This window comes from Piliocolobus tephrosceles, chromosome 3 (assembly GCF_002776525.5).
Source record: "Piliocolobus tephrosceles isolate RC106 chromosome 3, ASM277652v3, whole genome shotgun sequence".
NCBI lineage: Eukaryota > Metazoa > Chordata > Mammalia > Primates > Cercopithecidae > Piliocolobus > Piliocolobus tephrosceles.
The window spans coordinates 109,045,866-109,073,179 of record NC_045436.1 but is presented as its reverse complement, the minus strand read 5'-3'; the positions used below and the strand labels follow the sequence as shown (position 1 = coordinate 109,073,179).

Genomic DNA, 27,314 nt, shown 5'->3' with positions numbered 1-27,314 from the left:
ACATGCCTCATACCAGATCCTCAAAGTGCATTATGCAAAACTGATAAGAATTGAAAGAATAGACGAATTCACAATGGTAACTAGAGACATAAACATTCATTTTTCAGTAACTGATAGAACCAGAAGTTAGAATAAATGTTAAGTATGTAAAAGATTTAAAGAGCAGTCAAAGGTCGGGCGCAGTGACTCACGCCTGTAATCCCACCACTTTGGGAGGCTGAAGCTAGTGAATCATTTGAGGTCGGGAGTTCAAGATCAACCTGGCCAACAAGGTGAAACCCTGTCTCTACTAAAAATACAGAAATTAGGCGGGGATGGTGGCGCACGCCTGTAATCCCAGCTACTTGGGAGGCTGAGGCAGGAGAATCACTTGAACCTGAAAGGCAGAGGTTGCAGTGAACCATGATTGTGCCCCTACACTCCAGGTTGGGCAACAGTGTGAGACTTTGTCTCAAAAATATAAATAAATAGAATAAGCTTAGTGCAGGAGGCGTCTCCCAAAAATAGACTTTGGGATGTGGATTTGTGTGCAGAAAATTTACTGGAGAGCACTCTCAGAGTTTGCATGTCCACTGGGGTGAAGAAAGCAGGACTGGGCAGTCGGCAGCTCTGGAGGTGGAATGGTCTCTTAGAGTTCACACGACAATAGAATACGTATTCTTTTCAAATGCTCATGGGACATTTATGAAGAGGGACCATATGCAGGATCATAAAACAAGACTCAATACATTTAAAATATTGAAATCATACAAAAGTATGTTCTGTGATAGTAACAGAATTAAAACTAGAAATCAGCTACAGAAATACACTCCTCAAATTCCGTAATATTTGGATAATAAACAAGGTAGTTCTAAGTAACTCAACGTCAAAAAAGAAATTAAAAGAAAAATTAGAAAAAAAATTTTTGATTTGAATAAAAAAGAAAACAAAACGTATAAATGTTAGATATACGTAAAGGAATCTATAGAGGGAACTTTACAGATTTAAAAGTTTATATGGGAAAAGGAGAAAGGTCTAGAAATTAATAATAGTAGCTTCAACTTCAGAAGCTTTAAGACAATACAAATTGAGTTCAAGCAAGTAGACAGAAGGAATACCAGAGAGCAGAAATCAGTGAAGTAGAAAATTGAAAAATAGTAGAGATCAATGCTATCAAAAGTTGCTTTTTAAAAATATCAACAACATTGACAAACCCCTTAGTATGCTGATTGTAGTCACCCTAAACACTCACGTCTTCCAAAGTCATACTCCCTTCTTGGGGTAGTTCTCTTTAAATTACTGCTTATTGTAGATTGTAAAGATGTGGCCACTTTAATCAATTTGGATCAACTCTAAGAGACCATTCCACCTCCAGAGCTGCTGACTGCCCAGTCCTGCTTTCTTCACCTCACTGGAAGTGCAAATTCTGAGAGTGCTCTCTGGTAAATTTTCTGCACACAAATCCACATCCCAAAGTCTGTTTTTGGGAGACGCCTCCTGCAATAAGCTCATTCCAAAAATGTCATATTGTTTTAACATCAAGAAATCTGGTATTATAAATTATCCAGATTGCCAAAATTAGTAGAAGATGGCATTCGACTATGCCATGCTTTCTGACACTCCCAACTCTGACCTTTCTTGAGTAAAGTTGCTGTTCTTGGAAGCAGTTAGCTTGACACAAGTGAAACTTGCAATCTGTGGGGGTCAAACAAGTTGTAGTAGGGCTTTCTCCCTGGGCAAGTTGAGAGGGCAGTGTCCACACTATCTGTGATATGCTTGAGAGGTCAGAGAAACTAATTAATAGTACAGAATAGAAATAGAGAAGTCACTTCTAATATATTTAAGAATTGAGTATACCAAAATGTTAAATTTCAAATCAGTGGAGAAAAGAAGCAATATTTAACAGTTAATGTTTCAGCTGTGTCTTTTGGAATAAAAAACTTTTTGAAAAAGTAAAGGTATTTCTCTTTCAACACCAGGCACCAAAATATATCCTAAATGCTTTGAACATTTTGGTGTAAAAACTGGTAAGAGTTTCAGGAAAACAATGACCTAGGAACACTGTTTGTGGATATTTTGCAGGCACTTATTTAATATATTTATTACACACACAAAGTTGTTACTAATTAGTAATAAATGAACAAAGGTTCATTTAATAATTCAAAACAATTCAAAAGGAAGAAATGCACATGACTGATAAATGTGTAAACAGATGGTGAATCTCACTAGTAATCAAAGCAATGCAAATCAAATTAGGATTTCATATCACTTTCATTGTCAGAGGAAGGCAGTGAACTGAAGACACAATAGTATATTATGAATATGTACAATACCTGTCCTTACAAATTGTATGGAATATGTAATCACTAAAGTTTTATTGTATATATATTTAATGGAAAAGTGTTCAAGATGTGCTGTTAACTGTTGGAGAAGTAGGTCATGAGATATTTTACACAGCATGATCCACATTTTTGAATAAATGTTTAAATGATTAAATCTGCAGACTTTTCAATGACCTTTATTTGAACTTTATTAATTACAACATATTTTAATTTTTGAAGCATATATAAGACTTTTCTCTTTCTTTCACGTTTATTTCAAGTTCAGCGTTACATGTACAGGTTTGCTATATAGCTAAAAGTGTCATGGGGATTTGTTGTACAGACTATTTTTTCACCCAGGTATTAAGCCTAATACCCATAGTAGTTTTTCCTGATCTTCCTTCTGTCATCCTCCTCCCTCTGATAGGTGCCAATATGTGTTTCTTCCCTCTATATGTCCATGTGTTCTCACTGTTTAGCTCCTACTTGTAAGTGATAACATGTGGTATTTGATTTTCTGTTCTTGTGTTAGTTTGCTAAGAATAATGGCCTCCAGCTCCATCCATTTCCTGAAAAGGACATGATCTTATTCATTTTATAGCTGCATAGTGTTCAATGGTATATATGTACCACATTTTCTTTATCTAGTAAGTAGTTGATGGGCATTTAGATTGATTCACTATTGTAAATAGTGCTTCAATGAACATACGTGTGCCTGTATCTTTATAATAGAATGATTTATATCCCTTCAGGTATATGCCCACCTGTGAGATTGCTGGGACAAATGGTATTTCTGTTTTTAGGTCTTTGAGGAATTGCTGCACTATCTTCTACAATGATTGAACTAATTTACACTCCCACCAACAATGTGTAAGCATGCCTTTTTCTCCACAAGCTTGCCAGTGTCTGTTATTTTTTGACGTTTTAGTAATAGCCATTCTGACCGGCATGAGATGGTATCTCATTTTGGTTTTGATTTGCATTTGTCTAATAATCAATGATGTTGAGCTTTTTAAAATGTGATTGTTGGCCATATGTATGTCTTCTTTTAAAAAGTGTTCATGTCCTTTGCTTTCTTTTTTTTTTGAGATGGAGTCTCGCTCTGTGGCCCAGGCTGGAGTGCAGTGGTGCCATCTCACTCACTGCAACCTTTGCCTCCCTGGTTCAAGTGATTTTCCTGCCTCAGCCTCCTGAGTAGCTGGGATTACAGGCGCACACCACCACACCTGGCTAATGTTTTGTATTTTTAGTAGAGACAGGGTTTCACCATGTTGGACAGGCTGATCTTGAACTCCTGACCTTGTGATCTGTCTGCCTCAGCCTCCCAATGTCCTTTGCTTTTTAATGGAGTTGATTGTCTTTTTTTTTTTTCTTGTAAGTTTACATTCCTTTTAGATGCTGGTTATTATACCTCTGTTGGATGCATAATTTGCAAAAATTTTCTCCTAGTCTGCTTAGGCTCTCTGTTAGCACTCTGACGATAGTTTTTTCTCCCGTTCTATAGGTTTTCTGTTTGCTCTGATGATAGTTTCTTTTGCTGTGCAGAAGCTCTTTTGTTTGATTAAATCCCATTTGTCAATTTTTGCTTTTGTTGCAATTGCTTTTGTGATTTCATCATAAAACCTTTGTTTATGCTTATGTCCTGAATGGTATTGCCTAGATTTTCTTCTAGGGTTGTCATAGTTTTGGATTTTACATTTAAGTCTTTAATCCATCTTGAGTTAATTTTTGTATATGGTGTAAGCAACGGGTCCAGTTTCAATTTTCTGCATATGGCTAGCCTGTTCTCCCAGCGCCATTTGTTAAATAGGGAATCTTTACCCCATTGCTTCTTTTTGTCAGGTTTGTCAAAGATTAGATGGTTGTAGACATGTGGCTTTATTTCTGAGTTCTCTATTCTGTTCCATTGGTCTATGTACCTGTTTTTGTATCAGTACCATGCTGTTTGGGTTACTGTAGCCTTGTAGTTTGTAGTCAGGTACCGTTATACCTCTAGCTTTGTTCTTTTTGCTTAGGATTATCCTGACTATATGAGCCCTTCTTTTTTTTTTTTTTTTGTTCCATATATATTTTAAAATAGTTTCTTTAATTCGGTGAAAAATTTCAGTGATAATTTAATGGGAATAGCATTGAATCGATAAATTGCTTTGGGCAGTATGGCCATTTTCATGACATTGATTCTTCCTATCCATGAGCAAGGAATATTTTTCCGTCTGCTTGCATCCTCTCTAATTGAGTAGTGGTTTGTAGTTCTCCTTGAAGAGGTTCTTCATCTCCCTTGGTAGCTGTATTCCTAGGTGTTTTATTTTTTTTGTGGCAATAGTGAACGGGAGTACATTCATAATTTTTCTCTCTGCTTGTCTATTGTTGGTGTTTAGGAATGCTTGTGATTTCTGCACATTGATTCCATATCCTGAGACTTTGATGGAGTTGCTTATCAGCTTAAGAAGCTTTTGGGCTGAGTTGATAGGATTTTCTAGATATAAGATCATATAATTTGCAGACAAAGACAGTTTGACTTCCTCTCTTCCGATTTCAATACTCTTTATTTCTTTCTCTTGCTTGGTTGCCCTGGCCAGAACTTCCAATGCTATGTTAAATAGGAGTGATCAGAGAGGACATCCTTGTCTTGTGCCAGTTTTCAAGGGGAATGCTTCCAGTTTTTGCCCATTCAGTATGATATTGGCTGTGGGTTCGTCATAAATGGCTCTTATTGTTTTAAGGTATGTTCCTTCAATACCTGGTTTATTGAGAATTTTTAACATGAAGGGATGTTGAATTTTATCAAAGGTCTTTTCTGCATCTATTGAAATAATCATGTGGTTTTTATCTTTAGTTCTGTTTATGTGATGAATTATGTTTATTGATTTACATATGTTGAATAAACCTTGCATCCCAAGGATGAAGCCAACTTGATTGTGGTGGAGAAACTGTTGATGTGCTGCTGGATTCGGTTTGTCAGTATTTTATTGAGGATTTTTGCATCAATATGCATCAGGGATAGTTGCCTGAAGTTTTCTTTTATTGTGGTATCTCTACCTGGTTTTGGTATCAGGATGATACTTGCCTTGTAGGATGAGTTAGGGAGAACTTCCCCCTCTTCAATTTTTTGGAATAGTTTCAGCATGAATGGTATGAGCTCTTCTTTGTACATCTGGCAGAATTCAGCTGTGAATTAATCTGATCCTGGACTTTTTTAGTTGGTAGGCTATTACTGACTCAATTTCAAAACTCATTATTGGTCTGTTCAGGGATTCAAGTTCTTTCTGGTTCAGTCTGGGGAGGGTTTATTTGTCCAATAATTAATCCATTTTGTCTAGATTTTCTAGTTTATGTGCATAGAGGTGTTCATAGTATTATCTGATGGTTGTTTATATTTCTCTGGGGTTAGTGGTTATATCCCCCTGTTGTTTCTGATTGTGTTTATTTGAACCTTCTCTCTTTTCTTCTTCATTAGTCTAGCTAGTGGCCTATTTTATTATTTTTTTCAAGAAACCCAGCTTCTGTATTTGTTGATCTTTTGAATATTTTTGTGTGTGTCTCAGTCTCCTTCAGTTCAGCTCTAATTTTAGTTATTTCTCGTCTTCTGCTAGCTTGCTTTGGGATTTGTTTTCTCTTGATCCTCTTGTTCTTTTAATTGTAATGTTAGATTGTTAACTTTAGATTTTTCCAACTTTTTGATGTGGGCATTTAGTACTATAAATTTCCCTCTTGACACTGCCTTAGTTGTATCCCAGAGATCCTAGCATATTGTACCTTTGTTCTCTTTAGTGTTAAAGAGCTTCTTGATGTCTGCCTTAATTCCATTATTTACTGAAAAGTCATTCAGGAGCCAGTTATTCAGTTTTCCTGTAATTTATGGTTTTGATTGAATTTTTAAGTTTGATTTCTTAAATTTCTTAGTTTGATTGTGCTTTGGTCCAAGATATTGTTTATTATGATTTCAATTATTTTGCATTTGCTGAGGAGTGTTTTACTTCTGATTATGTTGTCGATTTCGGAATATGTGACAGGTGGCAATGAGGAGAACATACATTCTGTTATTTTGGGGTAGAGAGTAGATATTTATCCATTCCATTTAATTCAATGCTTAGTTTTGGTCCTGAGTATCTTTGATAATTTTCTGTCTCGATGATCCGTCTAATATTGTCAGTGGGGTGTTAAAGTCTCCCACTATTATTGTGTGAGAGTCTAAGTCTCTTCGAAGGTCTCTGAGAACTTGCTTTGTGAATCTGGGTGCGCCTGTCTTGGGTGCACATGTATTTTGGATAGTTAAGTCTTGTTGAATTGAACCCTTTCCCATTATGTAATGCCCTTCCTTGTCTTTTTTTATCTTTGTTGGTTTAAAGTCTGTTTTGTCAGAAACTAGGATTGCAACCCCTGCTTTTTTCTATTTTCCATTTCTTGGTAGATTTGTCTCCTTTCCTTTATTTTGAGCCTATGTGTGTAATTGCTTGTGAGACTGGTCTCTTGAAGACAGCAACAGGTTTTGGTTCTTTATCCTGCTTGCTACTCTGTGTCTTCTAATTGGGGCTTTTAGCCCATTTACATTCAAAGTTAGTATTGATATGTGTGGATTTGATCCTGTCAGCATAGTTTTAGCTAGTTATTTTGCAGACTTGTTTATGTGGTTGCTTCTTAGTGTCATTAGTCTATGTACTTCAGTGTGTTTTTGTAGTGGCTGGTAATGGTCTTTCCATATTTAGTGTTTCCTTTAGGAGCTCTTGTAAGTTATCAGGTCTGGTTGTAACAAATTCCTTCAGCATCTGCTTGTCTGAAAAGGATCTTATTTCTCCTTGTTTGTGAAGCTTGGTTTGGCCAAATATGAAATTCTGGTTTGGATTTTCTTTCCTTGAAGAATGTTGAGTATTGGCCCCCAATCTTTTCTGGCTTGTAGAGTTTCTGCTGAAAGGTCTGCTGTTAGTCTGATAGATTTGATCTGACACTTCTCTCTAGCTGCCCTTAACAGTTTTTGTTTCATTTTAATCTTGGAGAATCTGATGATTACGTATCTTGGAAATGATCTTCTTGTGAATTAACTTACTGGGGTTCTCTGCATTTTCTGAAATTGTAAATTGCCCTCTCTAGCTAGATTGGAGAAGTTGTTTTGATGATATCCTGAAATACATTTTCCAAGTTGCTTCCATTCTCCCCATCTCTTTCAGGGACACCAGTGAGTCATAGATTCCATCTCTTTACCTAATCCCATATTTCTCAGAGGTTTTGTTAATTCCTTCTCATTCTTTTTTCTCTATTCTTTTCTGACTGTCTTATTTTAGAAAGCCAGTCTTCAAGCTCCGTGATTCTTCCCTCCACTTGGTCTATTCTGCTACTGATACTTGTGATTACATAATGAAATTCTCATATTGTGTTTGTCAACTCTATCAGGTTAGTTACCTTCTTTTCTCTACTGTCTACTTTGCCTGTCAGCACCTGCATTGTTTTATCATGATTTTTAGCTTCTGTGCATTGGGTTTCAATGTACTCCTGTAACCCTATGATCTTTGTTCCTATTCATAATCTGAATTCTATTTCTGTCATTTCAGCCATCTCAGTCCTGTTCAGAACCCTTGCTGGAGAAGTGATGTGGTCATTTAGAGGAAAGAAGGCACCCTGACTTTTTGAGTTTTCACCATTCTTCTGCTGATTCCTTCTCACCCTTGTGGGCTTACGTACTTTCAATTTTTGAGGTTTCTGACATTGGGATGGGTTTTTTTTCTTTTATCCTATTTGATGACTTTGAGAGTTTGATCGTGGTTTAAAATGGATTCAGCTGACTGGCTTTATTTCTGGGAGATTTTAGGGGGCCAGTGCTTAACTGCCAACTCCTGGACTGTGTGTTCTAAGTCTGGGGGACTTGTATTGGGCCTTGACTTTATTCTCTTGCTCTTTGAGGTTTGGAATCCACTGAACTGGGGGAGGAGGATGAGGTGTGGCAACCACAGCAGAGTGGTAGCAGGTGCTGCGGTGTCTGCCTCCCTGCAGGCACTCAGCACAGTGACAGAGGCAATGCAGCTGGAGGGGGAGTGAGCCCCTACTGGAGACTGTGCTGGACGTGGTGCTGGTTTGAGGAAGGTGTGCTAGTGGGTACACATCTAGGTGCCTTCTCTCTGCCCTGCAAGCAGGAGTCATGATACTATTTTTGTTTAAAGAAATCCAACACACCCACACACATGTCAGGAGCAAGGATTGACAGGCTATACCCCAAGATGTCAGTGATTATCTCTGAGTGATAAGACCATAGTGGCCGGGCGCGGTGGCTCAAGCCTGTAATCCCAGCACTTTGGGAGGCCGAGACGGGCGGATCACGAGGTCAGGAGATCGAGACCATCCTGGCTAACATGGTGAAACCCCGTCTCTACTAAAATACAAAAAATTAGCCGGGCGTGTTGGCGGGCGCCTGTAGTCCCAGCTACTCGGGAGGCTGAGGCAGGAGAATGGCGTGAACCCGGGAGGCAGAGCTTGCAGTGAGCTGAGATCAGGCCACTGCACTCCAGCCTGGGCGACAGAGCAAGGCTCCGTCTCAAAAAAAAAAAAAAAAAAAAAAAAAAAAAAAAGACCATAGTGATATATGATGTGGATGATATGTTTGTCCTATATCTCTAGGTTTTCCACAACAATAATGTATTACTATTGTAAATATAAATAGATAAAATGAATTTAGTAGCACTCATTTAGTTGATAGGTAAGTGACCAGCCACTAGCCTTCTGATTGTTATAGATTTCACATTTCTGAATCCTAGGGCAGATAATGTAAAAAGGATATGCAATTTTTAAAAAACAAACTTTCCAGTGGACCTATAGATTTTATTTTCCAATTCAAGTCTATCTACCTTATATTTGGTGGAAAATTCTTCTGGATTCTGGCAATATGAGACCTGCCAAGCCTTAGAGATAGTCACTGAGACTTTGTCTTCTTTGTGTCCCTTAAAGACATTATTTTGGGGGTTGGGAAGAAGTTGTGTTCGAATATGCAAGTCAAGATTCCATTTTAAGCCAAATCCCCCAAGCGATGCTCAGATTCCTTGGATAACCTTGGGCATTGGACTTCCTTCGGGCTAGAAGCTTTGCTCTTACCTAGGATATTTTGAAACATGCAAGAAATACATTGTCATAATGGACAGATGACTCATGATTCCACCAGTTCAGGGTATGATAATGGTAAGTGAGGCAATCAGTATTGACTTTCAGCTTATTTTCTCAATAGATCATGCCATTTCTTGCAATATCCTTGCAATATAGTTTAGCATTGATGAGTCCAGAATTATTCAAACGATTTTGTGTTATTCAAACGGTTTTGTGTAACCCAGGTAAAGCACACAGGGATACAAAATTCGCTCAGTATACAAAATAAATATAGCAAATTGTAAGTAATCTTTATTATACAAAATTCTATGTTTGACCACAAGGAATTTACATTCCTACAGAAGAGTCCCGCAACCTCACTGAGCTGAAAGTCCTTTCTACAAATTCACTTTTAGTAATGTATTTAAGAAAATTCTTACTCAAATGATCTCACTTTTGTAAATTAATCCCCAAATCTGCATTGGTATTTCTATTAAAGATTAATTCCACTAGGTGGAGATATTTGCTCAGTTTTGTGGTTCACACCAAAGGATCCAGGAGTAGAGAAATCTATTAAGCAAGGGAATGTCTCAGAAACAAGAATAATAGCCTGGGGCCTTCCAAGACCTGTTGCTTTGCATTGTAATCATTTGGCAAATGTATACACTTTGCTATGTGGAGTTTAGTGTTTGCTTTCAATGATTATAAAAGAAAAGTGGCAGGTTTCTAGGCTTACAGTATACAATTTTTTATTTTGTTTGAATACTTATAAATTTTAACCACTATGGTTTGAATAGACTGTTAACTAGACATCTTAAGTTTTCTCCTTTAACTGTTAGACAGTTCTTGCATTAACAGTGATATAGTAATTAAGTGTTCATAATAATAAAATAGGTTCTGTTTTCACCATGTTTTAGATATTTTATATTTAAAATAATAATGACCCTTATTAATATATAAATACTGTTGTTTAATACTTTAATCTTTATGCTAATAACTTTATGAAAAATGATACCTTGTCGAGTCATAGGGAAGCAATTTTTTTAAGTATAACAAAGATGTATGCGATAATTCTTAAAATAAGAAAAGTGTAAGGCCTAACATACTGGGAAGTCGTTTGTTCAATTTGAAGTTTTTCTGTGGTGATCTTGGGTTTCTACTTTTCTGTTTTTTTATTGGTACCAACATAATATGGAAACAATCTTCATGGTTAAGTAAGAAATTCATCTGCTCCTTTTTATGTTGTGTTTGAAGTTATAATATTCTGTGCCATCAGTTAATTGACTTCAAGGAAGTAAGGCTCTGAAACATTGAACTCTCTCATAGCAGGCTGGTTCTTTTTATTTTGCCGTTGGTTTTTAAAACATCTTTTGTGTATGAGCACCATTGTCTCATTTTTGTTGTTTTAAAGATACTCTATTAATTACCCACAGCTGTTCTCATAAATCGATTAAAAACACAACAGACTTTTGTCCTCTAATTCCTTAGAGAAAAGCTAGCAATTGACATTTTCTTTTTTTCATCTTAAAGATATGGGAAAGGGAAGACCAAATCAGATGTGTATAAATGTATTAGAAAAATTCTAGTTTTTAGTATCTAATAGGTCATATCTAGTTATTAAATAAATTTATTTTTTCATTTAAAGCAATTGCTTGGTATACATTGCAGATGTAAGATGTAAGTAAGTAGGTAAAAGTAATATTTCTCATTTGCCCACTCATCTAACAACTGATTTTCTCTCTAGGATGAAACCCTGGCCCGCCAGTTGGTGGAGCTAGGCTACCGAGGGACTGGAGAGAGAGTGAAAAGGGAAGATTTTGAAGCAAGGAAAGCAGCTATAGAGATTTCAAGGCTGGCTGAAAGAGCTCAGCAAAAGTAAGTGTCCATGTTCCAAATCCAGATTTTATGTTATATTCTAGACCTCTGGAGTAATTCAATTTCGTTTGCATTGTTTAATTTAGAAGCACTGGCTGGAGCAGGTAAAACTTGGAATATCCTAAGCATGTGTTCCGCAGATGAGGAACTGAAGCAACTGTAATATGCTTGCAATAAAGCCACATGCAACTTCAAGCTACTAATTTAAGAAATATAAATACCAAAATATGGTCATCATACTAATAAAGCCTTGTTAAAAAGTAATTTGATGTTATTGGTTTTATGCATTTATATACTAAAAATATGAGTGACTTTTGCCTTAGAATTCTTTGTACTTTGAGGTCTGTAAATCTTTAGTATCATTTGTGTTCTCATATTTTTCTAAGCATTAATTCATTCAACTTTATTAATAATCACTAACTTTTGTTTATATGCCTAATTTATATGTTAGTATATAATATGTGGTTATATTAAACATAAATCTAATGATATAGGTTAAAACATATTATAAAAGAGATATATTCCTAAAGTGAACTACATCAAACTTGTAAGGCAATTTTATAAAGACATAAGTAGTTGACAAAGCAATAATCTATTTCATTTTTAAAAGTGGATCATTAAATTATAAATGCTGAGGAGAATAATTACTTAGAAATCAGTATACTATTATTGGATAACATCTTTAAAATTACCCAGTAATTGTGAGCATAAATTTCCATGTATGCATTATAAACATTTGGTAGTGGAATGTGCTTTGGTCCTGGAACTATTCAATTAGAAGTGACCATTCTAATGGTAATTGTGTTTCAGAACCATAGTATACTGAAGTTTAACATACTGATATTTGGGAATGTATCAGTTTTCTATTGCTACCATAACACATTATTACAAATTTGGTGACTTAAAATAACACATTTATGGCCAGGTACGGTGGCTCATGCCTGTAATCCCAGCACTTTGGGAGGCCGAGGCAGGCGGATCACGAGGTCAGGAGATGGAGACCATCCTGGCTAACACGGTGAAACCCCGTCTCTACTAAAAATACAAAAAATTAGCTGGGTGTGGTGGCGGGCACCTGTAGTCCCAGTTACTCGGGAGACTGAGGCAGGAGAATGGCGTGAACCCGGGAGGCGGATATTGCAGTGAGCCGAGATCAGGCCACTTCACTCCAGCCTGGGCAACAGAGCGAGACTCCATCTCAAAAAAAAAAAAAAAAAAAACAACACAAAACAAAAAACAAAAAAACAAAATACACATTTCTTTATTCATTGTTCTGTCCATATGGTGAGGCTCGGCCAGGCCCTCTGCATAGAATATCACAAGGTTAAAATCCTGGTGTTGGCTGGATGACATTCTTGTCTGGAGGTTCTGAGGATAAAACTGCCTCCACGTTCAGTTAGGTTGTTGGCCAAATTCAATTCCTTATGATTATAGGGCTGAGTTCCCCACTTCCTTGGTTGTCATTTGGGGGCTGATCTTTGCTCCTAGAGGCTGCTTATGTTTCTTTTTAAGCTTTCCCACTCCCTCCAGCAACAGTGGGTCAAGACCCTTTTACCCTTAAGATTTCTCCAACTTCCTCTTCAGAAGCTTCTTTCCTGACTCTGGTCCAAGAAATATCTCTCCTTTTATGGACTTATGTGATTACACTGGGTCCATCTCTTGATCCAGGATAATCTCCCTGTTTTAAAGTCAATAATATTTATATCATCGGCAAAGGCCGTTGGTTTGTTATTTCTTCAGTTTTTACGTTCAGGGGTACGTGTGCAGGATGTACAGGTTTGTTATAGGTAAACATGTGCCATGGTGGTTTGTTGCACAGGTCATCCCATCACCTAGGTATTAAGCCCAGCATCTATTAGCTATGCTTCCTGATGCTTTCGCTTCAACCCAGCCCCACTCTGACAGGCCCAGTGTGTATCATTCCCTTCCATGTGTCCTGTCCATGTGTTCTCATCATTCAGCTCCCACTTAGAGGTGAGAACATGCAGTGTTTGGTTTTCTGTTCCTGTGTTAGTTTGCTGAGGAAAACGACTTCCAGCTCCATCCATGTCCCTGCAAAGGACATCATCTCATTCTTTATATGACTGCATAGTATTCCATGGTGTATATTCAGTCTAGCACTGATGAGCATTTGGGTTGATTTATGTCTTTGTTATTGTGAACAGTGCTGCAATGAACATATACACGCATGTATCTTTATAATAGAATGATTTGCATTCCTTTGGGTATATACTCAGTATTGGAATTACTGGGTCAAATGCTATTTCTGTCTCTAGGTCTTTGAAGAATTGGCAAACAATGGTTGAATAATTTGCACTCCCACCAGCAGTGTAAAAGTGTTCCTTTTTCTCCACAGCCTTGCCAATGTCTGCTGTTTTTTTTTTTTTTTTTTTTTTTTTGACTTTTTAATAGTCACCATTCTGACTGGCATGAGATGTTATCTCATTGTGGTTTCGATTTGCATTTCTCTAATGATCAGTGATGATGAGCTTTTTCTTATATGTTTGTTGGCCACATGTATGTCTTCTTTTGAAAGGTGTCTGTTCATGTAGCAAAGGACCTTTTGGTATGTAATGCAACATATTCACAGTTCTTCAGATTAGAGAGTGGATATCCTTAATCCCATTGATGTGAGAAAGGGGCATTCTGTTTATCACAGGCAATTTATATAAAATTTCAGGAATTTACTGAACATAGTTATTCACTATCGACTTCTATGCTTGGAAAATTGAAACAAGGCTAGTTTTCTGTGTACAATGTAATGTTTGTAATGTGTCTTATGTAAAACATCAGGGAGAGTCTTTTCTTTTTGTGAGAATCAGTAAATGTCTATCAGTCAGGAGCAGAAGTGGAAATATTTTTGTGAGATTTTACAAGGAATTCATGTAAATTCACATGTGATTTTATGAGTGATGTAACCTATTTCATATCAAGAGCTATTCATGTTTAAAGTCTAAGTTCTATCCACATCACATGTCCATTTTGTGTTTGAGGATCAAAGTAGGTATTTCCTCTATGCAATAGTCTCTTTAACTGGTCAGAGCTGGAAGTCATCAGGCTACTTATGAGTCAGTTTTGGGAGACTAATCCCTATTCAGAGCTGCTAGAATTTGAAGGCCCTTTCATCTGCAGATCTTCTCTGGTCGCCTTTGTAATGGGATGGGTACCATATGCTGTCTTTTGCCCCATGTGGTAGTCCATTCCCTTCCAGGTTAATTTAGTGTTGTTGACAGCAGGGCCAGCAGATGGTGTCCTAGAGCCAAATATGTCCTGTGCCTGTATTTGTTGGAGGATCACTTTGAAAATATGCATGAACATCTGACTGCCTGCCAGCTGGCAACTTGGAAACACTTGGTTCCACTATCAGATCATCTTACATTAACTTCTTTAATATGCAGGTGAGCAACTCCAAGTAGATCACAATTCTTTGGTCTAGCAATCATAGAGCACCTATTTCGAGAAGTGCTGGTATCTAGGAGTATGTTAGTTATTCACAATAGCTTCATAGGGGAAAAGTCTGGAGAGATGAAAGTTAAAGATATCAGGAAGGTTTATTTTGATTAGGGATGTTCTAGAACAAGGCAAAAATGTTAAAAATTATTTTGGGCTTCTATTTAGTCTTTCACAAATATAGACAACCATAGTGTATTAGGTTCTGTCCTGTAGGCTCTGGAAATACAATAGAACATAGACTTAGTTCTCACCCTCAAGAAGCTTGAAGACTAGAGAAATGAAAGGCATTACATTGTTGGTGGGAATGGAAAATGGAAAACAGTTTGGCAGGTCTTCAAAAAGTTCAACGTAGAGTTACCATATGACCCAGCAATTCTACCAAACACATATTCAAGGGAATTGAAAACCTAAGTCCACTTAAAAACTCATATACAAATTTCAATAGTGGTATTATTCATAGTAGTTAAAAGGTAGGAGTTGTCCAACCCATCAACTGGTGAATGGATTAAAAGTTTGGTACCTAAGTATAATAAAATATTATTCAGTCATCAAAAGGTGTAAAGTAGTGTTACATGCAACAACATGAAAAACCTTGAACACGTTAAGCTAAGCAAAAGATGCTAGAAAAAAGAAGACTACTTATTGCATGATGCCATTTATATAAAATGTCCAGAATCAGTAAATCTATGGAGACAAGTAGATTCATGGTTTCCAAGGGCGGGATGGAAGGGAGATTGGATGATGACTACTAATGAATATGAGGTTTCTTCTTGGTGTGATAAAATGTGTAATTAGATATTGGTGATAATTGCATAACTTTGTAAATATACTAAAATCTATTGAATTGTGCACCTTAAAAGGGTGAATTTATAGTATATGATTTAAATTTCAGTTCAAAAAGACAATTGCAATGGAAGATGATAAATGCAATCGTAAGTACTGTGGCAACATTTTGAAGTAATACAAAGTTAAGATTTGTGAGGGGACGTGAAGAGTAAGAAAAGTTCTTCTTGATGTTTGACCACTAAATTGATTCTTAATGGCTCAATTAGAGTTAATTGGGCAAAGATGGGTGTGAGTGAACACATCCATTTTGCCTCAATCCTACGGTAAACTCCCCTTATTCACAAATTATTTTCTTTACTTCTTTGTCTTAATTTGTACCTGTTCCTTCACTAAGCCCTTTTTTTTCTGCAAAAACTATATCAACTAGAGGCACCCATTTCAACTTTTATTGGGTTGGTATCCAAGGTGATGATGTAGGGCAGGGTGGGGGGATAGAGTAGATTCTTCATTCTCCTAGCCTTCTCATCCTTTGCTTCAAAATCATCTCTGCTCCATTATTATGTAAACATTTCTGATTTATTCTCCACTGAGATTCATGCCACTGGTTATAGTAGCCATAAGACAGAAGCTGTAGAGGTTGGAAGAAAGGATGGGAGTAATTTAGCTGATACCCATTTGTCAGGACAGGGAATTCTCTCCCCCAGGGACTGGCCATGGTTTTGTTGCATAAGTGCCACATAATTTCTATTTATAGTGAGAAGTTCAGCTGATTGCCATGTGGTGGAGAAATGGAACTTCAATGTTTGTGACACATATTGACTATTGTGTTCCTGGAGCCTAGTTAGTAAGTAGTTATAACTGAGTCATTCCTCAGGCTGGATACTTTGCTGAATGAGCTTGTAAGCTCATCAGTCTCTTCACTTTAGGTCACCTTATCTTATTGGGAAATGAATTCACCCCTCTTAAAACTGATTCTGAGATAATCACCCCTCTTAAAACTGATTCTGAGATAATGACCTTATTTTGCTAGAGCACAGTATCTGAAATGCGGATGATCGGAGTAAGTGGTAGCCCTGATGGATTGTACAATTTTACTGGTTAGCTATTGCCATCTTCTTGGAAGACTATGAGATGAGTGTTTGGGAATTACTGTGAGGATTCACTTGATAGGAGTCTCAGATGCTGTACATACATGGATCCCTATGATCTTTTTGTACTTGATGAAGAGGATTTCTCTGGTGATTTAGAGTAAGGTTCTTGTGCCCTTTATTCTCAAGTATATCTGGAATAAAATGTAAAAGCTGAATAAATCTCCAGCCTTTCTTATGCTATTCAATCTAGTTACTTTAGCATCTGTTAAATTCTACTTTCTGGTATAATTTATAGTTATCTGAAAATGTCTGTTAACTTATAAAATACTTTTAATTTTATGGAGATGAGCACTTTGGGAGGCTGAGATGGGAGAATTGCTTGAGCCCAAGAGTTCAAGAGTTCTAAATAATTATGGCAATGAAGTCGGATAAAATTCCAGTTTGTTTTATATAAGAATGGCTTTATCCTGTCAACCTTGTTTTATTTTTGTATATCATTTTATGATAAAAACTGAATATCATATACTTGAGAATTAAATGAGAAAATTTATATATTTTAAGTGTTTGGTGAAATAATTTTAACTTTTTGCTTACTTTCAAGTATCATATTTTTAAATAGCTATTCTCATGGTTTATTGCCTTCCAACCAAAACAATACAATTGTGATTTGTTGCAGATTAGCATCTCTAGGAAGCAGACAATGAGAATTAGGAGTGCACAAGGTTTGTTGAGAAAGCAACACCTGTGAAAGGAAAAGTGAGGAAGCAGGAATGAGCAGGATCAGAGCCCTAACCTCAAACTTTCAGAGACACTTTCAGCACAGTGGAGAGCTGCACAGTACAAGTTATCCCACATGGGATGAAACAGCCAGGTCTTAGTACCTCCACTGTACTCATTGGCTGGGGAACACTAAGAAAAGTTGAGGCTGATCTTGAAAGGGTTAAAAGATGGAGGTTGTCTGCTCACCAAGCTCCTCACAGCTGGCAGAAATTCCTTTATACAAGGTATATCTGAGTGATGCATATTGTAATCTACAGATCTACTTCATGTGCACATGGAGCAGCTCCTCCAGAGCACAGAGGCCTCTCTTCATGAGAGGAAACTCACAATAAAGTCAATGGGGTGAGCTACAGCCCCTATCATTTCATAATCTCCCTCTTCCACTATCCATTCTAAATCTCCTGCCTTTGGCTATCATCTTTCCAGGATTTTGTGATGTGACCCAAAATCCTTATTCATAAATGGTCTGAGGCACTTGTCATCCTACTCTACTCTGGCACATGTTGATACATTTGTCATCCTCATTTAAAATTTAGGAAGAGCGTATGAACAGATGCCCAGGTGGTTCACGTGAGGTTGCCATGTATTCTTCCCTATCCCTATTCTGTAACTGCAGTCCTTCTTTTTGCTGATCAGCATCAGTTACTCTTTACAAGATCATGTCTCCTTTTCTTGCCTGCTGCTTCCTGGGCACAAGATGCCCAAGGTGCCTAAGTGGCAGCCATAGCTTGTAGTTCAGTGAGACACCTGCTGTTTTCCTTGATGAGTACCCTAGTGCATGTACGTCAGTTTTGAGTAGTATTGCTGCTGAGCTGGAGATTCAGTGGTGCCTTCAGTGAACATTCTAGCACTTTTAGCTGACAGCTTCTGGATAGTGCATGCATAATATGGCCAGAGGATCCCATGTTCATGAACACTCTCCTGTACCTTTTTGCTATACAATGGGTGTATCAGTTCATTCTTACACTGCTATAAAGAAATATCTGAGACTGTGTAGTTTATAAAGAAAAGAGGTTTAATTAATTCATGATTCTGCAGGCTGTACAGGAAGCATGGCAGCATCTGCTCAGTTTCTAGGGACGCCTCAGGAAACTTACAATCATGGCAGAAGATGAAGGGGAAGCTGGCACTTTACGTGGTCAGAACAGGAGAAATAGAAAGGTGGGGAGGTGGCACACACTTTTAAACAGCCAGATCTCATGAGAATTCACTATTGCAAGGAGAGTACCAAGGGGGAAATCTGACCCCATGATCCAATCACCTCCCACCAGGTCCCACTTTCAGCAGTGGGGATTACAATTTGACATGAGATTTGGTGGGAACACAGATTCAAACCATATTATTCTGTTCCTGGGCTCCCCAAATCTCATGGCCATCTCACATTGCAAAATGCAATCATACCTTTCCAATAGTTCCCCCAAAGTCTTAACTCATTCCACCGTTAACCCAAAAGTCCGCAGTCCAAAGTTTCAGCTGAAACAAGGCTAGTCTCTTCTGCCTATGAGCCTATAAAATCAAAAACAAGTTAGTCACTTCCAGGATACAATGGGGGATAGGCATTAGGTAAATACACTTGTTCCAAAAGGGAGAAATTGGCCAAAAGAAAGGGGCTACAGGCCCCATGCAAGTCTGAAACCCAGCAGGGCAGTCATTAAACCCTAAAGCTCCAAAATAATCTCCCCTGACTCCATGTTTATATCCAGGGCATGCTGATGCAAGGGGGGCTCCCAAGGCTTTGAGCAACTCCACCCCTGTGGCTTTGCGGATTCACCCCCGCAGCTGCTCTTACATGCTGGCTTTGAGTGCCTGTGGCTTTTCCAGGCGCAAGGTGCAACTTTGGGTAGCTCTACCATTCTGAGGTCTGAAGGATGGTAGCCCTCTTCTTACAGCTCCACTAGGCAGCACCCCAGTGGGGCCTCTGTGTGAGAGCTCAAACTCCACATTTCCCTTCCTTACTGCCCTAGAAGAGGTTTTCTGTGAGGGTTCCACCCCTGCAGCAGGCTTTTGCCTGGACATCCAGATTTTTTCATATATCCTCTGAAATCTGAGTAGAGGTTCCCGAGCCTCAATGTTTACATTCTGTGCACTTGCAGTCCTAACACCACATTGAAGTTTCTCTAGCATCAAGGTACTAGTATGCCCATTGTGCTTAGGTAGCCTAGGTATGCAACCAGGCTTTTCTGCATTCAGCCCTGGAATGCACTGGAGAGCCACCACTGAACTTCTTAATGATTCTGATGCTTCAGTAACCAGCACATTTTTTATGCTGTTAATGACTGGCTATCTTCTGGGTTCCTCTATAGACCATAATCTTCTGGTGGGTTTTCTGGTCTCACACAATATGTTTCTTCTAGGATTGCCATTTTCCTGAGTCTTTTAATCTCTTCCTCAAAAGTCTCTCTCTGAAATTTAGGCCTTTGAACTGCACTCAGTGTAGGCCATTGCTTGTTCCAGGTTTCTTGGAGTCACGCTAGCAGAGTTTGCAACATCTTCTGGGATCGTTACCAGAATACAATGCCCTGTGTTCTGAGAAAGTGTCCTGTCAATAAACTCTGACTTATTTAGTCTTATTTCTGCTTTCTCTGACCTAGAATCCCCAGAATCTAGCCCAATGAGTCGCTCTAGTCTTGTTGGTACAAGTCCTAGGTCTTGCAGTGTATTTGGGATAATATTCCTTTTTTTCTTATCAGACCTACCATGTCCCTATCTGTGACTTGACCATATTATCGGCCTGGTGGCCAGAATTGTAACTCCGATAAGGGAACTGGGGATATCTCCTGAGGCACACACCTGCTTTTATGTGGGAGAAAGGCCTCTATTTTCTTCTTACATTGCTGCTGCTGGTGGTGGGGGTTTGCTAGCTCTTATTGAAGAGCAGTGGGCTCCTTTTTTAGGCTCAGAAGATTTAGAGACCTGGGAAGGTCAAATTTTTCAAAGACATCTACTCAGTTGTCCCTATCTCATGTTTCAGGAGCTGAGATTTTCCTAATTAGAGCTCTGATTTTGGTGTAACATACTTGCCCCTGCTGAACATTTGACTGCCTTTGGAACTTAGTCACTTTGACTGTCAAATCTTGGCTTGATCTTCTTCTTATTCTCCTTGCCCACTGCATGAAATGAGGGCTTCTTTGTAAGCTGGCAAATAGTCTCTGTGCCTCTTGAGACTTTGAATGCCTGAAATATCCTATTGGCTAGGGAATTACCCTTCAGTGGCATGGCATCCCAGCTTAAAGCATATGAATCTTTTATATGTTTGCATATGACTTTGTCCTGGGCCTGTTTGCATATGACTTAACTGCGGGGATGTGGCCAGGGATGTGGACCTCATTACATCTTATTTGGCTTGCCCACTTCATGAAATGAGGGCTTCTTTGTATACTAGTAAAGAGACTCCGGCAAATTCAGTGCTAGAGTGGCTCCAAGAAACCTGGAACAAGCAATGGCTCGCACCGAGTGCAGTTCAAAGGCCTAAATTGCAGAGAGAGACTTTTGAGGAAGAGATTAAAAGACTCAGGAAAATGGCAATGCTGAAAGGTACATATTGTGTGAAACCAGAATACTCACCAGAAGATCATGGTCCATAGAAGAGCTCAAAGGATTCCCAGTAATTAAGGCCATTAACTTTTGCATTATTAACCTATAGGGCATCAATGCAATTAACAACAACTACTTCCATTGTTCATATATTCCTTACTCTCACACACATTTTGAATGCCTGAAACATCCTATTGGCTAGGGCATTCCCCTTCAACGGAATGGTGTCCTAGCTTACCACGTCTGAATCTTTTAACAACTGGACCACACCTTGACTTGGGCCTATCTGCACATGACTTCGCTCCAGGGATGTGGCTGGGGATGTGAACCTCATTACCAGAGAACTCATGGTGAGTGATCCAGTCCTCAAGCCTCATCTTGCTGTTTCAGGCTGATCCACGTGCAATCTGTCACAGACTAGCCTCTCTGAAATAAAGTTAAGAATTCAACACGTTAATTGAGAAGCATTAAACATAAAAGGAAAAATGTGGAGGCAAGGTTGAACAAGGGCAGCTTTCAGACCTTAATGCCCATGGTCAAATTCTCTCTCAAACTAATGAAGGGAATGCAAAGCAAAGATTACCTGCTAGAGGGGCTCCACATTTGGTGGAAATGGTTAAGTTCTTGAACCTCCAGTTTCCTCAGTGCTTTGTGTGGGCCACCCAGAAAACAATATGTCATGAGCTCAATTGCTGAGGCTGACAAAGAAAGAATTAAGAACCAGAAGCTGTGAGCTGACTCTACTACTCCTAGCTAGGTTGCACATCCGTTATTTTTTATAATTCATTTTTGAAAGTTAGATGTATTGATTTTTAAAGTGCTTAATTCAGTGAGTTCTGACAGATGTATACAGTACTGTATAAAGTAGTATCACTCTCACCACAATCAGGATAACGTTTTCATTACCACAAAAAGTTTCCTCATGCCTGTTTGCATTTACTGTATTCTTTGTAGCCCCTGACAAACCAGCCATATGATTTCTGTCCCTATAGTTTTGCCTTTTTTTAGAATGTCATACGAATGCAATCATAAATCATGTTGTCTTTTTCTCACTAATCATAAAGCTTTTGAGGCTTTTCTACATGGTTGCATGAATGATAAGGTTGCTTTTTTATTGAGTAATATTGCATTTTCTAGTTGGATAATAGTTTGTGTACGTGTCTGTTTTCCAGTCGATGGATAATTGGGTTATTTCTAATTTTTTTCCAAATAAACTTCTATAAATATTTTACAAAGATCTTTTTAAGGAAAGATATGTTCATATATCTTAAGTATATAACCAGGAATATGATTATGGATTCATGTGGCAGCTGTATGTTTAATTTTATAAGATACTGTTAAATTGTTTGTAAAGTGTCTGTATCATTTTACTCTCTCCTTAGCAGGGTATTAGAGTGCCAGTGGTCTACTTCTTTAAGAACACATACTGACAATTAAAAAAAATTTAGCCAGTATAGCAAGTGTATTTCCCTAATGACTAATGATGCTGAGCATCTTTTTTCTTCTTCTTTTTTGTTGAGATGCAGTTTCACTGTTGTCACCCAGGTGACAATGCAATGGCATGATTTCGGCTCACTGCAACCTCTGCTTCCCAGGTTCCTGCCTCAGCCTCCTGAGTAGCTGGAATTACAGGTTCCCGCCACCACACCTGACTAATTTTTGTATTTTTAGTAGATACGGGGTTTAACCACATTGGCCAGGCTGGTCTTGAACTCCTGACCTCAGGTGATACACCCACCTTGACCTCCCAAAGTGAGCATCTTTTTATGTGCTTATTTTCCATCCATATCTCTTCTTTGGTGAAATGTTTTATTGATTTTAAGTGTTCTTTATATATTCCAGTTACAACTTTTTCATCAGATATGAATCTTGCAAATATTTTTTCAACATCTGTACCTTGTCTTTTTATTTAATAGTGTCTTTTGTGTGGCACTATTCACAATAGCAAAGACTTGGAATCAACCCAAATGTCCATCAGTGATAGACTGGATTAAGAAAATGTGGCACATATACACCATGGAATACTCTACAGCCATAAAAAAGGGTGAGTTCATGTCATTTGTAGGGACATGGATGCAGCTGGAAATCATCATTCTGAGCAAACTATCACAAGGACTGGAAACCAAACACCACATATTCTAACTCATAGGTGGGAATTGAACAATGAGAACACTTGGACACAGGATGGGGAACTTCACACACTGGGGCCTGTCGTGGGGTGGAGAGAGCAGGGGGGATAGCATTAGGAGATATACCTAATGTAAATGATGAGTTAATGGGTGGGGCACACCAACATGGCAGATGTATACATATGTAGCAAACCTGCATGTTGTGCACAGGTGCCCTAGAACTTGAAATTAATTTTAAAAAAGTGTGTTTTGAAGAGTGGATTTAAATTTTGATAAACCCCAGTTTATCAGTTTTTCTTTATGATTCATTCATGTGTGTATTTCTGCATGTCCTATGTAAGAATTATTTGAATTCCTAGTTACTTTTTTTTTTTTTATTATACTTTAAGTTCTAGGGTACATGTGCATAATGTGCAGGTTTGTTACATATGTATACATGTGCCATGTTGGTGTGCTGCACCCATCAACTCGTCAGCACCCATCAATTCATCATTTATATCAGGTATAACTCCCCAATGCAATCCCTCCCCATGATAGGCCCCATTGTGTGATGTTCCCCTTCCCGAGTCCAAGTGAGCTCATTGTTCAGTTCCCACCTATGAGTGAGAACATGCGGTGTTTGGTTTTCTCTTCTTGTGATAGTTTGCTAAGAATGATGGTTTCCAGCTGCATCCATGTCCCTACAAAGGACACAAACTCATCCTTTTTTATGGCTGCATAGTATTCCATGGTGTATATGTGCCACATTTTCTTAATCCAGTCTGTCACTGATGGACATTTGGGTTGATTCCAAGTCTTTGCTATTGTGAATAGTGCCGCAATAAACATACGTGTGCATGTGTCTTTGTAGTAGCATAATTTATAATCCTTTGGGTATATACCCAGTAGTGGGATGGCTGGGTCATATGGTACATCTAGTTCTAGATCCTTGAGGAATCGCCATACTGTTTTCCATAATGGTTGAACTAGTTTACAATCCCACCAACAGTGTAAAAGTGTTCCTATTTCTCCACATCCCCTCCAACACCTGTTGTTTCCTGATTTTTTAATGATTGCCATTCTAACTGGTGTGAGATGGTATCTCATTGTGGTTTTGATTTGCATTTCTCTGATGGCCAGTGATGATGAGCATTTTTTCATGTGTCTGTTGGCTGTATGAATGTCTTCTTTTGAGAAATGTCTGTTCATATCCTTTCCCCACTTTTGGATGGGGTTGTTTGTTTTTTTCTTGTATATTTGTTTGAGTTCTTTGTAGATTCTGGAAATGAGCCCTTTGTCAGATGAGTAGATTGCAAAAATTTTCTCCCATTCTGTAGGTTGCCTGTTCACTCTGATGGTAGTTTCTTTTGCTGTGCAGAAGCTCTTTAGTTTAATGAGATCCCATTTGTCAATTTTGGCTTTTGCTGCCGTTGCTTTTGGTGTTTTAGACATGAAGTCCTTGCCCATGCCTATGTCCTGAATGGTACTACCTAGATTTTCTTCTAGGGTTTTTATGGTATTAGGTCTAACATTTAAGTCTCTAATCCATCTTGAATTAATCTTCGTATAAGGAGTAAGGAAAGGATCCAGTTTCAGCTTTCTACTTATGGCTAGCCAATTTTCCCAGCACCATTTATTAAATAGGGAATCCTTTCCCCATTTCTTGTTTTTCTCAGGTTTGTCAAATATCAGATGGTTGTAGATGTGTGGCATTATTTCTGAAGGCTCCGTTCTGTTCCATTGGTCTATATCTCTGTTTTGGTACCAGTACCATGCTGTTTTGGTTACTGTAGCCTTGTAGTATAGTTTGAAGTCAGGTAGCGTGACGCCTCCGGCTTTGTCCTTTTGACTTAGGATTGTCTTGGCAATACGGGCTCTTTTTTGGTTCCATATGAACTTTAAAGCAGTTTTTTCCAATTCGGTGAAGAAACTCATTGGTAGCTTGATGGGGATGGCATTGAATCTATAAATTACCTTGGGCAGTATGGCCATTTTCACAATATTGATTCTGCCTATCCATGAGCATGGTATGTTCTTCCATTTGTTTGTGTCCTCTTTGATTTCACTGAGCAGTGGTTTGTAGTTCTCCTTGAAGAGGTCCTTTACATCCCTTGTAAGTTGGATTCCTAGGTATTTTATTCTCTTTGAAGCAATTGTGAATGGAAGTTCATTCCTGATTTGGCTCTCTGCTTGTCTGTTACTGGTGTATAAGAATGCTTGTGATTTTTGCACATTAATTTTGTATCCTGAGACTTTGCTGAAGTTGCTTATCAGCTTAAGAAGATTTTGGGCTGAGACGATGGGGTTTTCTAAATACACAATCATGTCATCTGCAAACAGGGACAATTTGACTTCCTCTTTTCCTAACTGAATACCCTTGATTTCTTTCTCTTGCCTGATTGCCCTAGCCAGAACTTCCAACACTATGTTGAATAGGAGTGGTGAGAGAGGGCATCCCTGTCTTGTGCCAGTTTTCAAAGGGAACTTTTCCAGTTTTTGCCCATTCAGTATGATATTAGCTGTGGGTTTGTCATAAATAGCTCTTATTATTTTGAGGTACGTTCCATCAATACCGAATTTGTTGAGCGTTTTTAGCATGAAGGGCTGTTGAATTTTGTCAAAAGCCTTTTCTGCATCTATTGAGATAATCATGTGGTTCTTGTCTTTGGTTCTGTTGATATGCTGGATTACGTTGATTGATTTGCGAATGTTGAACCAGCCTTGCATCCCAGGGATGAAGCCCACTTGATCATGGTGGATAAGCTTTTTGATGTGCTGCTGAATCCGGTTTGCCAGTATTTTATTGAGGATTTTTGCATCGATGTTCATCAGGGAGATTGGTCTAAAATTCTCTTTTTTTGTTGTGTCTCTGCCAGGCTTTGGTATCAGGATGATGTTGGCCTCATAAAATGAGTTAGGGAGGATTCCCTCTTTTTCTATTGATTGGAATAGTTTCAGAAGGAATGGTACCAGCTCCTCCTTGTACCTCTGGTAGAATTCAGCTGTGAATCCATCTGGTCCTGGGCTTTTTTTGGTGGGCAGGCTATTAATTGTTGCCTCAATTTCAGAGGCTGCTATTGGTCTATTCAGGGATTCAACTTCTTCCTGGTTTAGTCTTGGAAGAGTGTACGCGTCCAGGAAATTATCCATTTCTTCTAGATTTTCTAGTTGATTTGCGTAGAGGTGTTTATAGTATTCTCTGATGGTAGTTTGTATTTCTGTGGGGTCGGTGGTGATATCCCCTTTATCATTTTTTATTGCGTCTATTTGATTCCTCTCTCTTTTCTTCTTTATTAATCTTGCTAGCGGTCTGTCAATTTTGTTGATCTTTTCAAAAAACCAACTCCTGGATTCATTGATTTTTTGGAGGGTTTTTTGTGTCTCTATCTCCTTCAGTTCTGCTCTGATCTTAGTTATTTCTTGCCTTCTGCTAGCTTTTGAATGTGTTTGCTCTTGCCTCTCTAGTTCTTTTAATTGTGATGTTAGAGTGTCAATTTTAGATCTTTCCTGCTTTCTCTTGTGGGCACTTAGTGCTATAAATTTCCCTCTACATACTGCTTTAAATGTGTCCCAGAGATTCTGGTATGTTGTATCTTTGTTCTCATTGGATTCAAAGAACATCTTTATTTCTGCTTTCATTTCGTTATGTACCCAGTAGTCATTCAGGAGCAGGTTGTTCAGTTTCCATGTAGTTGAGCGGTTTTGATTGAGTTTCTTAGTCCTGAGTTCTAGTTTGATTGCACTGTGGTCTGAGAGACAGTTTGTTATAATTTCTGTTCTTGTACATTTGCTGAGGAGTGCTTTACTTCCAATTATGTGGTCAATTTTGGAATAAGTGTGATGTGGTGCTGAGAAGAATGTATATTCTGTTGACTTGGGGTGGAGAGTTCTATAGATGTCTATTAGGTCCGCTTGGTGCAGAGATGAGTTCAATTCCTGGATATCCTTGTTAACTTTCTGTCTCGTTGATCTGTCTAATGTTGACAGTGGAGTGTTGAAGTCTCCCATTATTATTGTATGGGAGTCTAAGTCTCTTTGTAAGTCTCTAAGGACTTGCTTTATGAATCTGGGTGCTCCTGTATTAGGTGCATATATATTTAGGATAGTTAGCTCTTCCTGTTGGATTGATCCCTTTACCATTATGTAATGGCCTTCTTTGTCTCTTTTGATCTTTGATGGTTTAAAGTCTGTTTTATCAGAGACTAGGATTGCAACCCCTGCTTTTTTTTGTTCTCCATTTGCTTGGTAGATCTTCCTCCATCCTTTTATTTTGAGCCTATGTATGTCTCTGCATGTGAGATGGGTCTCCTGAAGACAGCAGA

The 27,314-nt window shown here is 38.3% G+C and overlaps 1 protein-coding gene across 2 annotated transcripts in view; it reads left to right on the top strand.

Moving 5' to 3' along the window:
* Nucleotides 1-27,314, top strand: part of CFAP299 (cilia and flagella associated protein 299) — a 679,361-nt gene that overhangs the window by 16,644 nt on the left and 635,403 nt on the right. For both annotated transcript variants that reach the window (XM_023222552.1, XM_023222553.1), the window contains exon 2: nt 11,110-11,240. In XM_023222552.1, the coding sequence (XP_023078320.1) occupies nt 11,110-11,240 (131 nt within the window). The remainder of the gene's footprint in view (nt 1-11,109; nt 11,241-27,314) is intronic.